The 14,518-nt window shown below is 40.1% G+C and overlaps 1 protein-coding gene across 3 annotated transcripts in view; it reads left to right on the forward strand.

Moving 5' to 3' along the window:
* Positions 1-14,518, forward strand: part of POLR3K (RNA polymerase III subunit K) — an 85,350-nt gene that overhangs the window by 16,433 nt on the left and 54,399 nt on the right. The window contains exon 3 of one of the 3 annotated variants that reach the window (XM_072602328.1): positions 703-982. The exons of the other annotated variants lie outside the window; for them this stretch is intronic. Within the exon in view, the coding sequence (XP_072458429.1) occupies positions 703-830 (128 nt within the window). The 3' untranslated portion in view covers positions 831-982. Of the gene's footprint in view, positions 1-702; positions 983-14,518 lie in introns of those variants that run through there. 3 annotated transcript variants of the gene reach the window in all.

Below are 14,518 nucleotides of genomic sequence, written 5' to 3' on the forward strand. Positions count from 1 at the left end.
CACGTCACTTTTAAAACTACATGCCACACAGCACTTTTTAGACATGTGGAATGTGCTGTTAAAGCTAGCCTTAGAACTTTAAGCTGCACTAAGACTTTTGGGACCCCCTGTATATAGCTTTTTTCCAATCCTTACTTTATAAATAAGCCATTGCCCTATAGGATAGTATCTCTGCTTGACCACGTGAGTCAGGGCTTGGATCAGTGCTTCCAGATCGAGGTAGTTATCGTCATTATTCCTCAGCTGTGTCCAAATGCTCTGAGCTTTCACTTGTCTTTACATGTCGTCCCTTTTCTAGGTGTTTTCTGGTGAATGGTGGGGGGAAAGCCGATTTTATTTCTTTGATTTTCCTTGGTGCTTTTAATCATATAAAGGCTAAAATAGGGCGAGGGTCCTAAAATGGAATTAAGGCCTCTAGGAAAGTCCACAGCCAGGGGCAGCCCATGGCATGTGGTGCCCTTTATTGAGAACCAGTTAGTTTTTTGGTTGGGCACAGAGTGGAGCCGAAACAACAAAGGCAGCGTTGGGGGCTGAGCCAGTCCCCCTGCAGAGGCCACACTGGTGCTTGGGGTTCATCTCCAATACAGAAAGAACACCTCAGAGGCACTTGTTTAGTAATGGCTCAGTAGTATTTTTGTATAAGAAAGAAGAGAGAAATTGTAAACTGAAGTTGGATGGCGCATCTGTTCTTTTCCTCCACAGAGCCATGCCCCAAGTGCGAACATCCTCGAGCCTACTTCATGCAGATTCAGACTCGTTCTGCCGATGAGCCTATGACCACTTTCTACAAGTGCTGCAACGCGCAGTGTGGACATCGCTGGCGGGACTAGTCCCGGAGCCTGTTCCTATTGGCTGGCTGGCTATGTGGATGTGTGCCATACCCAGTGTTCTCTGGTTGCTTTGTGACTTGGGGAGAGCTGCAAGTTGGGAATGTTTATTATATAATATATGATAGGTTGTAGAAATAAATGGTGGAATTCTTTTGTGTGGCGGCAAGCTAATTTTCTCTTGGGACCTCTGGTTCAAGGAGGGAAACAGTTAACAGCCCAATGACTGAATTGGCCTTGCTAATATGGAATCTAAGGATACCCTCATTTAATGGAATTGTTCATTGATTTCTTGAAAACAGTATGTTAAGTAAAACATAGGAGGCCACCAAGTTCCATAGGAACAGTTGCAATTTGTGAAATATGTTCCTGGGCAGCCAAAATTCAGAATATGAAAGCTTAAACATTTTTTAAGACTTTTAACTATAAACCTTGCTATGCTATTCCTGTTTTTCCTTTCTCTGCCTTTTGCCTGTTGCCTGCTCAAGAGATGCAGGTAAGTAAGGCAAAGGCAAGGAGGGGCGGCTCCACACAGCTGTCGGTCAGTACGTAGTTGGGGAGGGTGGGACAAGGCCTGTGTTATCCTGCCCAGCTCTACTTGTAGGCAGGCACCTAATTTTGCTGATGATGTGGATCTGGCAACGATTTACTGAATGGCCTGAGTATTAAAAGCTTTCGGTTGCAATATTTTCTATTTTCTGCCTATCTAGAAGTGGGAGTGGAGGGGCTTTGTATTTCCTTTTTTACTCTCTGGGTTTTATTTGATTGTGATGGAACATTATGGTTTATTGACATTATTTTGAAATAATTCAATAATTCAGTTCAACAAATACTAAACACCATGTAGAAGACAATGTGCTTCATTTTGAGGATAAAATGCAAATAATATTTGCCCTCACGAGCCTGACATTCTCTTTGGGGATAAAACATGAACATGAAAGTCTAAGAAGAACTTTCATGACAGTAAAATGGTGCAGTATAATGGCTGCCATATTGGTCTTGGTGTGTTTGGACCCTGCTTATGATAGCTATTAACTGTGTAATGACCCACATCTCAGCTTCAATTTCCTCGTTTGTAAAATGAAGATAATACTCACTGTAATGCCCACCCTACAGGGTTGTTGGATGGCTCAAATAAGACAGTAGGGTAAAGATCTTTACACACTTCAGAGCATTAAAGTTATTAATTAAACCCTCCTTTTATAGATGGAGAAAAGGAGCTCTGGAGATGTTCATTTTCTTGTCCACAATTAGAGGGAAAGCTGGGGCCAATGCCCAAGTCTTTGCACTCTCCTGACCTTTTTCATTTTGCCGTATAATGAGATAATTATCCTATTAAAGCATCTTTATTGCATTGTAAAGCAATTGGGGGAAAAATTTTGTTCCCTTAATAAGGTGAACATTTCCTCTATAATTTTAATTTTTATCTCTTGTCTGAGTCCATGAAGTCCTCAGTTGAGTTTTTACTCTTTTAGCATTTGTTCAGCATACTAGGAAAGGAACATTTTCTTCGAGGTGATTGTAAACAACCTAAGATTAAACGTTTATGAAATCAAAGGAAATCGGTCCTTACTCCTAGTGAAACTAGCGGACTTATCAAAGGCTGTTGACGTTGACTTCATTGGATTTCAGAAGATTCCACTCATTTACTTAGTCTGGGTCCTGTTGGGAAGTAAGTGGTTCACGTGATTAAACAGTTTTCTCCTACCAGCTATCAGCTAGTAGTGTATTTTCATACATCTGGTGAAAAAATCCCCAAGTCTCTCCTAACTCCTTTTTCTTGTTTTCTTTTCTTACTTTTTTTAGTTTTCAACATTCACTTTTATAAGATTTTGAGTTCCAATTATTTTCCTCTGTCCCCTGCCCCCTTTCCAAGATGGCAAGCAGTCTAATATAGGCTATACATGTACAATCATATTAAACATTTCCACATTAGTCATGTTGTAAAAGAAGAATCAGAACAAAAGGGAAAAACCACGAGAAAGAAAAAACAACAGAAAAAGAAGAGTGTGCTTCAATCTGCATTCAGACTCCCTAGTTCTTTCTCTGGAGGTGTATAGCATTTTCCGTCGTGAGTCTTTTGGAATTGTCTTAGATCCTTAAGTCTATTAAAGTTGGTCGTCACACAGTGTTGCCGTTACCGTGTACAGTATTCTGGCTCTGTCTGCTTCAGTATCAGTTCATGTCAGTCTTTCCAGGTTTTTCTCAAGTCTGCCTGCTCATTATTTCTTATACATAATAATGTTCCATTACATTCATATATCATAACTTGTTCAGCCATTCCCCAGATTCCCTTGATTTCTAATTCTTGGCCACCACAAAGAGAGTTGCTATAAATATTTTTGTACATGTGGGTCCTTTTCCCTTTTTTATGAACTCTTTGGGATATAGACCTAGTGTTTGTGCTGCTGGATGAAAAGGTACGTATGCGTGGTTTTATAGCCCTTTGGGCATGGTTCCAAATTGCTCTCCAGAATGCTAATTCCTTTTTCAACAAGTTGCTTTACATCCCCTCACTAGAGGCAGTAATTCAAAAACATGAAAAGCTCTCCCTTAGGAAGACAGGTTATCTTAGCGTTGTTGTACAGTAGTAATAACAACTTGCATTTATGTAACATGCATTTAGGGTTTGCAAAAGGCTCTCATAATGATCTTTTAAGATAGCTATTCCAAGCCTTATCCCTGCTTCATAAATGAGGGAAGTAAATTTTAGAGAGCTAGAGTCTTGAGGCTGGGATTGCTCATATACTATTTGGATTATGAGTTGGCTGTGAGGTTGGGCTGGACACAGGATACTGTGCAGTGGGGGAGCAGAAGACTGATGGGTTTAGTTAGAAGGTTTAGTCCTGGGGTGGGGAACTTTCAGCCTTGATGTCACATGTGGTCTTTTAGGTCCTCAGGTGCCCTTTGATTGAGTGCAAACTTCAGAGAACAAAATATTCAGACCTAAAAGACCACATGTGGCCTCAAAGCCAAAGTTTCCCCATCGTTGGTCATTGCCTCTGGATTTCAGAAGTATATGTTTTGGCAGTAAATCCCGGACCAGAGAAAATGGCCCCACCCTGTAGGGTGGGCATTACAGTGAGTATTATCTTCATTTTACAAATGAGGAAATTAAAGCTGAGATGTGGGTCATTACACAGTTAATAGCTATCATAAGCAGGGTCCAAACACACCAAGACCAATATGGCAGCCATTATACTGCACCGTTTTACTGTCATGAAAGTTCTTCTTAGACTTTCATGTTCATGTTTTATCCCCAAAGAGACACCGACACTGTTGGTGAAGGAAGAAAGAACTGATCATTTTCCCCAGAGTTAAGAGACAAGAACAAGTTAAGAGGTGGAAAAGTAGTTCTCTAGGGTGCCTACATCAGATACTAGGGACTTCTCCAGCCCTGCTCATGGGAGAACTGATACAGAAGGAAGGCAGGACGATATAGTGGAAAGGCTGCTGGGCCTTGGAGTCAGAAGAGCTTAGCTGGAGTCTTGGCTCCACCACTTAGTGCAGGGACACCTGGAATTGGAGTGAGAAGGCCCAAGTTCAAGTGTTGGGTTTGCTACTTATTAGCTGTATGACCCGAGATAATTCACCACCCTTCTATGAGACTGATTCATCATCTGTAAAATGAGGATATATTTAAAATTCAGCTTTATTTATTTTCTTGAGGATCTGTTTTCTTTCTCCACAATTGAAAGAGCAAAGACAAAACCCCATTGGAAACCTAGCTGTGAAATGAGGATAGTATTTCTTGTACCATCTACCTCACAGGGTTGTTGGGATTCAAAAGCTATTATGAGGAAGTAGAATGGAAAGTACTCCTAGATCCAAGTACCTTACTACTGCCTTCCTTTAGGATTGATAGGACTGTGCATTGTAAGTCATAAAGTCCTCTAGAAATGTGAACCATTATTATCCCATTCCCTGAAGAATAAACATGGGGAAGATTAAATAATAGGTGTATTTTTCTCATGGTCAGCTGTCAAGGATGCCATGTAGTAATATATATATATACTGGCCACTAGGTGGTGTAGTGGATAGAGTCAGGGACACCTGAATTCATATCCTTTGCCTCATGCTCAACTCATTTGTAAGATCCAGGGAAAGTCAGTTAACCTCTATCTGCCTCAGTTTCCTCTTCTGTAAAATGGGCATGATATTAATGACACCTCCCTCCCAGGGTTGCTTTGAGGATAAAGTGAGGTAATATTCGTATAGCTCTTTGCAAATCTTAAAACACAATATGCATGCTATTTATTATGTATTTATGTGTATTTAACTCTTTTTTTTAGAATACACATTTGCTATTTTTTTTTTTACAAAATATTTACCAAGAAGCAATCATCTGCCTTTTTTTAAAGGAAGAGTTAGATACTATTTTTGTTATCTGTATTTGCTGTATTATTGTTAATACATTTAAAAACAGAGAATGACATTGCATTTCTAGTCATCTTAGAGTTTCTTGAAATGTGCCTGAAGCAGATTGCCATGAATTTCATGCGGTGGCCAAATCTCTTACGCTGTTTAAAATGTTCCGTATTGCACCAAACATTAGGAATGAAAAGGTTGAGGCAGAGTTAGGGATCTGAATTTAGACTCTAGCTAAGAAGCCAGAGACTTGGAGTACAATTTTACAGCCAGAGTAAGAGCCATTTGTAGATGATTCTATAGCAAAATTCTTCTAGAATATTTTGGACTGGGAGTGAGTGATAACAAATGAGAGAGATCAGTGTTGGCTGGAGCGTTACCTATCAACGCTCAAATCAGTCTCTTCCCTTTCTCAGAGAGTTCAGTGCTGAGCTCCCCCACTCCTGCTTGAATATGTTAGACTTCAATACACCTAGTGGTGCTTCCTCAAATTCCCTAAATTGCCAGTTCCTCAGTCTACTCCCAGGACCCCAGAGAGCGCCAGACCCTTGAGCTTATCATCACACAGGTGTTCCACTTCCATGTTCATGAGCTCTGAAATTCTGATATTAATATTTTGTCGTTCCATCTTTCCTTATGCCTTACAACCCCTTACCCTGTTCTTTATCCTCATCCTTTTACTTCTCAGTTTTCCCCAGGCCATTCATCCATGTGATGACCGCACTCGACTTTCTTCCCTTCCTTGTTCTCCTTATTGAATCAATTCCATACCCAAAGTGTCAAACTGCATGGCCAGAATGTAATTGGGAGCTGCTTGACAAAATAAAATGCAGTACAAGACAGATGGTGTTAATTTGTGGTTTTCTGAGTTGCAGGGGTCTAGGGACCCAGGTATCTTCTTTTTGCCTTTGATGCCCCTGCTTTATGCCATCCTTTATACTGGAAGCCCTCGCCCCTTTGTCTTATGACTGACTGTTTGGCCAGACCTCAGCCTGGATTATCCCTACCATCTGGCTCCTTTGACCTTATTCACGTGCTGTTGAGAAAAATGAGAGAAAAATCATGCAACCAGGTCACATAATCATAACTGGGCCCTTCCTACAACAAGGCAATCTTCTTATCCCCCTCTAATCAGTTCACGATGCCAGTCATCATAGCAGTTATTCCATACATCCTCATCTCTTCTCAAGCTTCTCTTAGCTGAGGATCTCACTTCATACTTTACTGAAAAAAGTTGAAGCCATTTGTCCACAGCTCGCTCTTCTTTCCTCAGATGCCTTCCCCTACTCGTTCCTCCACTTGTGTCTCACATTAGAAACAAAACCCCAAACCTTCTTGCCAAGGCAAACCCTTGTAAGTGTCTTTAATCTCATCCCATTCCATTTTCTCCAGCAGACGTCTCCCTTTATCACCTTCATTGCATCTTTCATCTTCAACCTCTATTTCCTGGCTACTTCCCTTCTACCTACAAATACACACATATCTCTCTCATTCTTAAAAACATAAATAAATAAAACTCTCACTTGACCTTACCATCCCAGCTAGCTATAATCCTATAGCTCTCCTCTTCCTTGCTTAACTTGAGAAAGCAGTCTATACTCATTATTTTCACTTCTTTTCTTCTCCCTTGATCTTAAACCTCTGCCTTCTGATCTCATCATTCAACAGAAATTGCTGTCTCTGCAGTTGCCAGAGATCTCTTAATTATCCAGCCTAATGACCTTTCCCAGTCCTGATCTTCCGAATCTCTGACAGCCTTTGCCAATATTGGTCTCCCTTGCGTCCTGGATACCCTCTTTCCTCCAGCTTTTTATGACGTTGCTCTCTCCTGGTTCTCCTTCCTGTCTGTTGCTTAAATCTCTTTTGCAGAATCTTTATTCAGGTTGTACTTTCTAATCATGGATGGCCCCCAAAAGACTGATTTAGGCTTTCTTCACAACTCCCCTCTTTTTCTGTTATCTTGTTCAGTGATCTCATCAACTCCTTTGGGCTCAATTGTCATTTGCAGATAATTCCCACATTTCCAATCCTACTCTTTGTCCTGAATTTTTGTTTGATATCACCCTCTGCCTTTTGCATATCTTGAACTAGATTCCCCTTACATATCTCAAATTTAACACATTCAAAACAAATTATTATCTTTCCTCAAATCTCTTCTTCTCAGTTTTCCTTTTACTGCCAAATTCACCACCATTGTTCTGTCACTCAGGGTCACTTGGTGATTTGGTGTCATCTTGTACTCCTTATGTGGTTATATCCCCAATATATATTTTATATATCCAACCAGTTGCCAAATTTTGCCCTTTCTACCTTCACAACAACCCTCATATATACCCTTATTTTCCACTCATGTAGATGCTACTCTAATACAAGCCCTTATCACTTCACAACTGAACTATTTCAGTAACCTTCTAATTGATCTCCTTGCCTCAAATCTCTTTCCACTCTAATCCATCCACCAATTAATCAGTAGCCAACGGAGTTCTCCTAAAGTGCAGGTCTGACTATATTCTCCTCCCCACACCCAATAATCTCCAGTGGCTTTCTATTACCTTTAGGGTCAAATATAAGATACTGTTTGGCTTTTAAACTCCTTTGTAATCTGCCCCTCCCCTCTTCCATTCTTCTTACATCTTATTCCCTTCTGTGTACTCTATGATCTAGCAGCACGAGCCTATTTGCTGCTCCTTGTACAAGATATTAGATTTTTTGCTTATATGCCTTTTCACTGGCTGTCCCCTGTTCCTGGAACGCTCTCCCTTCTAATCTCTTCCTCCTGACTTCCCTAAACTTCCTTCAGGACTCAGCTCAAATACTGTCTTGCCTTTCCTGGTTCCTTCCACAACCCATTTGATGTCACCTGTTGTATTTACTATTCCTGTCTATCAATTGGTCAGCTGATCCAAGCATTTATTAAGCCCCTACTCTGTGCCAGACACCACGCTGGACTCTAAGGATACAAAGGAGGAAAATCCCTTCTCTTGAGGAATTTAAATTTGAATGGATAAGACAAGTCCATGTATTATATGTATATGTATTATAGTATACATTAATACACAAGTATATATAAAGAAAGCAAATACAAAGTAGTTAAGGCCTGGGTAGTTTGTGAGTACAGTTGGAATCAGAAAAAGCTTGTGTGGAAGGTGGTGCTGGAGCTGTGTCTTGAAGGAAGAGAGGGCATCTATGAGGCAGAAATGAAGAGGGAGAACATCCCAGTTGTGGGAGCTAGTCAGTACAAAGGCATGGAGTCAGGAGAGGGGATGTTTAAGAAACAGAGAGAAGGTCAGTTTGGCTGGATTATGATGCCAGCTTTGTGTTCTAAGGAAATTTGCTAATCCTGCCCTCCATGACCAGATGTCCAACTTATTGATAGAAGTGTTCAACAGCAAAGTGCTAAGACTTTCTACTGGAGACCTCCTTCTTAGTGGTCACCAAACTATGAATTACTATTCTTTGGGTCCAGCCACTGAATCTGCTTTGAATCCATTCTAACTTGAATCCATATAACTCTAATATTTTCTAGCCAAAATCTCTCCATTTTTAATTTTTTTAATTTATTTATTTAACTTTTAACATTCATTTTCACAAAATTTTGGGTTCCAAATTTTCTCCCCATTTGTCCCCTCCCCCCACCCCAAAACACCAAGCATTCTAATTGCCCCTGTCACCAATCTGTCCTCTCTTCTATCATCCCTCCCTTCCCTTGTCCCCATCTTCTTTTTTGTCCTGTAGGGCCAGATAACTTTCTATACCCCTTTACCTGTATTTCTTATTTCCTAGTAGCAAGAATAGTACTTGACAGTTGTTCCTAAAACTTTGAGTTCCAACTTCTCTTCATCCCTCCCTCCCCACCCCATCCCTTTGGAAGGCAAGCAATTCAATATAGGCCATATCTGTGTAATTTTGTAAATGACTTCCATAATAGTCGTGTTGTGTAAGACTAACTATATTTCCCTCCATCCTATCCTGCCCCCCATTGCTTCTATTCTCTCTTTTGATCCTGTCCCTCCCCAAGAGTGTTGACCTCAAATTGCTCCCTCCTCCCCATGCCCTCCCTTCCATCATCCCCCCCACCCTGCTTATCCCCTTCTCCCCCACTTTCCTGTATTGTAACATAGGTTTTCATACCAAAATGAGTGTGCATTTTATTCCTTCCTTTAGTGGAATGTGATGAGAGTAAACTTCATGTTTTTCTCTCACCTCCCCTCTTTTTCCCTCCACTAAAAAGTCTTTTGCTTGGCTCTTTTATGAGAGATAATTTACCCCATTCCATTTCTTCCTTTTTCCTCCCAATATATTTCTCTCTCACTGCTTAATTTCATTTTTTTAAGATATGATCCCATCCTCTTCGATTCACTCTGTGCATTCTGTCTCTGTGTGTGTGTGCATGTGTGTGTGTGCGTGTGTGTGTAATCCCACCCAGTACCCAGATACTGAAAAGTTTCAAGAGTTACAAATATTGTCTTTCCCTGTAGGAATGTAAACAGTTCAACTTTAGTAAGTCCCTTATGACTTCTCTTTGCTGTTTACCTTTTCATGCTTCTCTTCATTCTTGTGTTTGAAAGTCAAATTTTCTTTTCAGCTCTGGTCTTTTCATCAAGAATGCTTGAAAGTCCCCAATTTCATTGAAAGACCATTTTTTCCCCTGAAGTATTATACTCAGTTTTTCTGGGTAAGTGATTCTTGGTTTTAGTCCTAGTTCCTTTGACTTCTGGAATATCCTGTTCCAAGCCCTATGATCCCTTAATGTAGAAGCTGCTAGATCTTGTTTTATCCTGATTGTGTTTCCACAATACTTGAATTGTTTCTTTCTAGCTGCTTGCAATATTTTCTCCTTGACCTGGGAACTCTGGAATTTGGCCACAATGTTCCTAGAAGTTTCTCTTTTTGGATCTCTTTCAGGCGGTGATTGGTGGATTCCTTGAATACTTATTTTGCCCTCTGGTTCTAGAATCTCATGGCAGTTTTCATGATAATTTCATAAAAGATGATGTCTAGGCTCTTTTTTTGATCATGGCTTTCAGGTAGACCCATAATTTTTAAATTGTCTCTCTTGGATCTATTTTCCAGGTCATTTGTTTTTCCGATGAGATATTTCACATTATCTTCCATTTTCTCATTCTTTTGTTTTTGTTTTGTGATTTCTTGGTTTCTCATAAAGTTGTTAGCCTCCATCTGTTCCATTCTAATTTTGAAAGAACTATTTTCTTCAGTGAGCTTTTGAACCTCCTTTTCCATTTGGCTAATTCTGCTTTTGAAAGCATTCTTCTCCTCATTGGCTTTTTGAACCTCTTTTGCCAATTGAGTTAGCCTATTTTTCAAGGTGTTATTTTCTTCAGCATTTTTTTGGGTCTCCTTTAGCAAGGTGTTGACCTGCTTTTCATACTTTCCTTGCATCTCTCTCATTTCTCTTCCCAGTTTTTCCTCCACCTCTCTTACTTGATTTTCAAAATCGTTTTTGAGCTCTTCCATGGCCTGAGCCCATTGGATGGGCTGGAATACAGAAACCTTGACTTCTGTGTCTTTCCCTGATGGTAAGCATTGTTCTTCCTCATCAGAAAGGAAGGGAGGAAATACCTGTTCACCAAGAAAGTAACCTTCTATAGTCTTATTTTTTTCCCCTTTTCTGGGCATTTTCCCAGCCAGTGACTTGACTTCTGAATGTCCTCTTCACACCCACTGCGCCTCCAGATCTTCCCAGCCAGTGCTTGGGGTCTGAGATTCAAATGCTGCTTCCCAGCCTCAGGGCTTTCAGCAGGGGCGGGGCTGCTATTCAGTGTGAGATTAAGTTCAGGTGGTGGCAGGGCCACCTCACAGGGCTCAGTTCCCTCAGGGGGTTTGTGCAGAGACCTTCAACAATGAATCTGGGCTTCTGCCTGCTTGGGGAGCCCCTGTCCGTTGCTGCTCCTGCTGCTGCCTCCCGAGGGGGCCTGAGTTATGGAGACACCCTGCTCCCCTCCTGGCAAGCCAAAAAGACTCTCTCACTCACCCCCGGCGCCTGTGGGTGGAGGGATCTGCGTGGCTGCTGGAGATTCCGTCCCTGAAGCCTGGTTGGATCTGTTCCTCTCAGTGCCGTGCGGCCAAGGCAGGGCTGGGCTGGGCTGCGGGTCCGGGGCGCGACAGACATTTTGTCCATTTTTCAGGGCTCTCTGAAACAGAAATCTCCTCTGCTCCGTTGTTCTGTGGCTTCTGCTGCTCCAGAATTTGTTGGGAGTTCTTTTTTACAGCTATTTTATGGGCTGTGGGTTCGGAGCTAGCGTATGTGTGTCTTTCTACTCCGCCATCTTGGCCTCCATTTTTTAAATAAGAAAAACACAAGAGACTTTATCAAATACTTTGTGAAAATCCTTGTAAATTATATCTTTAGCATCCCTATCAAATGAAAAAATAAAATTAGTCTGGCATGATCCTCCTCCTTTTCTCCTCTTTCTTTTCCTCTTCCATTTCCTCTTTCTCTTCCTCCTTCAGTTCTTCCTCTTCCTCCTCCTCCTCCTCCTTGTCTTCTTCCCCATCATCTTCCTCCTTCTTTTCTCCTTCCTTTTCTTCCACTTTTCCCCATCTCTTCTTCCTCATTCTCTTCCTCCTCCTTTTCCTTCTCCTCTTACTCTTGCTATTTCCATTTTTGCTGCTCATCCTCCTCTTCTTCCTCCTCCTCTTCCTCCTCTTCTTCCTCCTCTTCTCCTTTCTCCTTCTCCTCCTCTTCCTTCTCTTCCTCATTGTTGGTGTTGTTCTTTTTTATCTCCTTTTCTTTTTCCTCCTCTTCCTCTTTCTCTTCTTCCTTTTCCTCCTCCTTCCTATTTATAAAAATCAGGAAATTTACCCTTCTCCTGCCTTGTGGTGATAATCCTGTGACAGTCTTTCAAAGCCACTGACAGTAGCTCAGCAGTCAATTTTTCCAGCTCTTTCCCCCCTAGTATTCTAGGATATAGTTCATATGGGCTGAGTGACATGAACTCATCAAGGGTAGCTAGGTGCTTCTCTCTGATTAACTTGATTATTTTTGGCATCAATTCTCCATTTATTTTTGTTTTGTCCTCTTTAGTTCAAAAACTATTCTTGACAGAGGAAACTAAAACAAAATATGAATTGAACAGTTTTGTCTTTCTTCTCTAGCCCCTTATTACCTTATCACCTATCCCATACACTTGGAGGTGCTAGAGGGAAGCCAACTGTAATGCTAATAGAATAGGAAGAACTTCCCTGCCCATTAATAGGTCTAACACATGGAGCCTGTGGTCTCATGGAGCCTGGATCATATGGAGCTCAGACTGAGAAGAGCTTGCCCAAGGAAGAATGAGAGAGAGAGAGAGAGAGAGAGAGAGAGAGAGAGAGAGAGAGAGAGAGAGAGAGAGAGAGAGAGAGAGCAGGGGCAGAGAATGAAAGCAGGCAGAGCAGAGAGAAAGAAGCAAGCTATGAGTGGGCAGAGCAAGGAATTTGTCTAGGGAAACTTATTTTTGAGGGGAAGCCTGACAGAAAGAAGGTTTAAGATGTCGGTGCTCCCTGCACTAGTGATAAGTACCCAATTAAATCCTACCTCCTGATATTCTAATGATGTCCCAAATAAATATTTTGGTTTTGCTTTTGAGGAGGAGAGTGTATTATATTTTGTGAATTTACACTGGAAATACACATGCATTTTCATAGCAGCTGCTGTGGGTATGACATTGGCATTACATCAACACAAGCTATAGTAAGGGGATCTTAAGCCTACATGTGATGCAATAGGAACCATGCTGGGAATAATATGAGTAAACAAAAGAAAACAGTAAATATAATACTAATATTAATGCAACGTAAGAATAACATGGATTAAGAGAACCCCATGAGATAGTCCCTGTTAAAAAAAACAAACTCATAACAATAATAAATAAAGCATCAGAGGAAAAAAAAGACCACCCCAGGCACTTTAAGATATCAGAAAAATGAAACAAGTGGTTAAAAAAGTTGAATTAAATTAAGAGTTCTGAAAGAAAATTTTTTTTTACCAATTAAAAAAATTATTATTTTTTTCAGTTCCAAATCCTCTCTGTCCTCCTACCCCCTCACCTATCCATTGGGAAGGGCAAGAAATACAATCCTTATAAATACATGTGAAGTCATACAAAACATATTTCTATATTAGCTACATTTTTAAAAAGGCAAGAAAAGTAAAAAGAGAAAAGATAGGCTTCAATCTATACTCAGTACATCAGTTCTCTATCTGGAGGCAGATAACATTTTCATCAAGTCCATTGAAGTTGTGGTAGATCATTCTATTGATCAGAATTACTAAGTCTTTCACAGTCTATTATATTTAAAATATTATTATAACTATACAATATTCTCCTAGTTCACTTCACTTTGCATCACTTCATTAAAGTCTTCTCAAGTTCTTCTGAAACCATCCCTTAATAATTTTTTTACAGCACAGTAGTATTCTATTACATTAATATTACCATAACTTGTTTAGCTATTGTCTAATTTAAGGGCATCCTCTCAGTTTCCAAATATTTGCCAGCACAAAAAGAGAGGCTACAAACATTTTTGTACGAATGAGTCCTTTTCCTTTTATCTTCTTGGGATATAGACCTAGTAACAGTGATTTTGAGTCAAAAAGCATGCATAGTTTTATAGCCCTTTGGGCATATTCCAAATTGTTCTCCAGTTCTACCAGTAGTGCATTAGTGTATCTATTTTCCTACATGCCCTCCAGCCTTTGTCATTTTCTTTTTCTATCATCTTAGGCAATTTGATGGGTATAAGGTAGTATCTCAGAGCTGTTTTAATTTGCATTTCTCTAATTATTAGTGATTTAGAGCATTTTGTCATACAACTATTGATAACTTTAATTTTTCTCTGAAAACTGCCCATTCATATCCCTTGACTGTTTATCAATTGGTGAATGATTTTTATTTTTTTTTAAATTTTGCTCTATTCTCAATATATTTGAGGAGATCTTTATCAGAGAAGCTTGTGGTAAATTTTTCCCAAAGAAAAAATTTTGGAAAGAGAATAAATAACTTATAAGGGAAGGCAGTAAATCTTATCCTGGAATGTACTCCCTGAAAATAGAAGGGAGCAATTAGAACTCAATGACTACAGGAGACAAGAAGAAATATTAGAACAAAATTCAAAGACTGAAAAAAAATCAGAAGAAAATCTCATATATCTACTGCCAAAAATAAATGACCTGTAAAACAGATGGGGAGAGATAATCTAAAAGTTACTTTAATCTCCCTGGAAACCATGACAAAACAAAAAATCTTGCTGTTGTATTTCAAGAAATTATTTTATAAAACTGCCTAGATCTGTTGGGACTAGAGGACGAAGTAAAAATATAA

Source organism: Notamacropus eugenii, chromosome 1 (genome assembly GCF_028372415.1).
Source record: "Notamacropus eugenii isolate mMacEug1 chromosome 1, mMacEug1.pri_v2, whole genome shotgun sequence".
Taxonomy (NCBI): Eukaryota; Metazoa; Chordata; class Mammalia; order Diprotodontia; family Macropodidae; genus Notamacropus; species Notamacropus eugenii.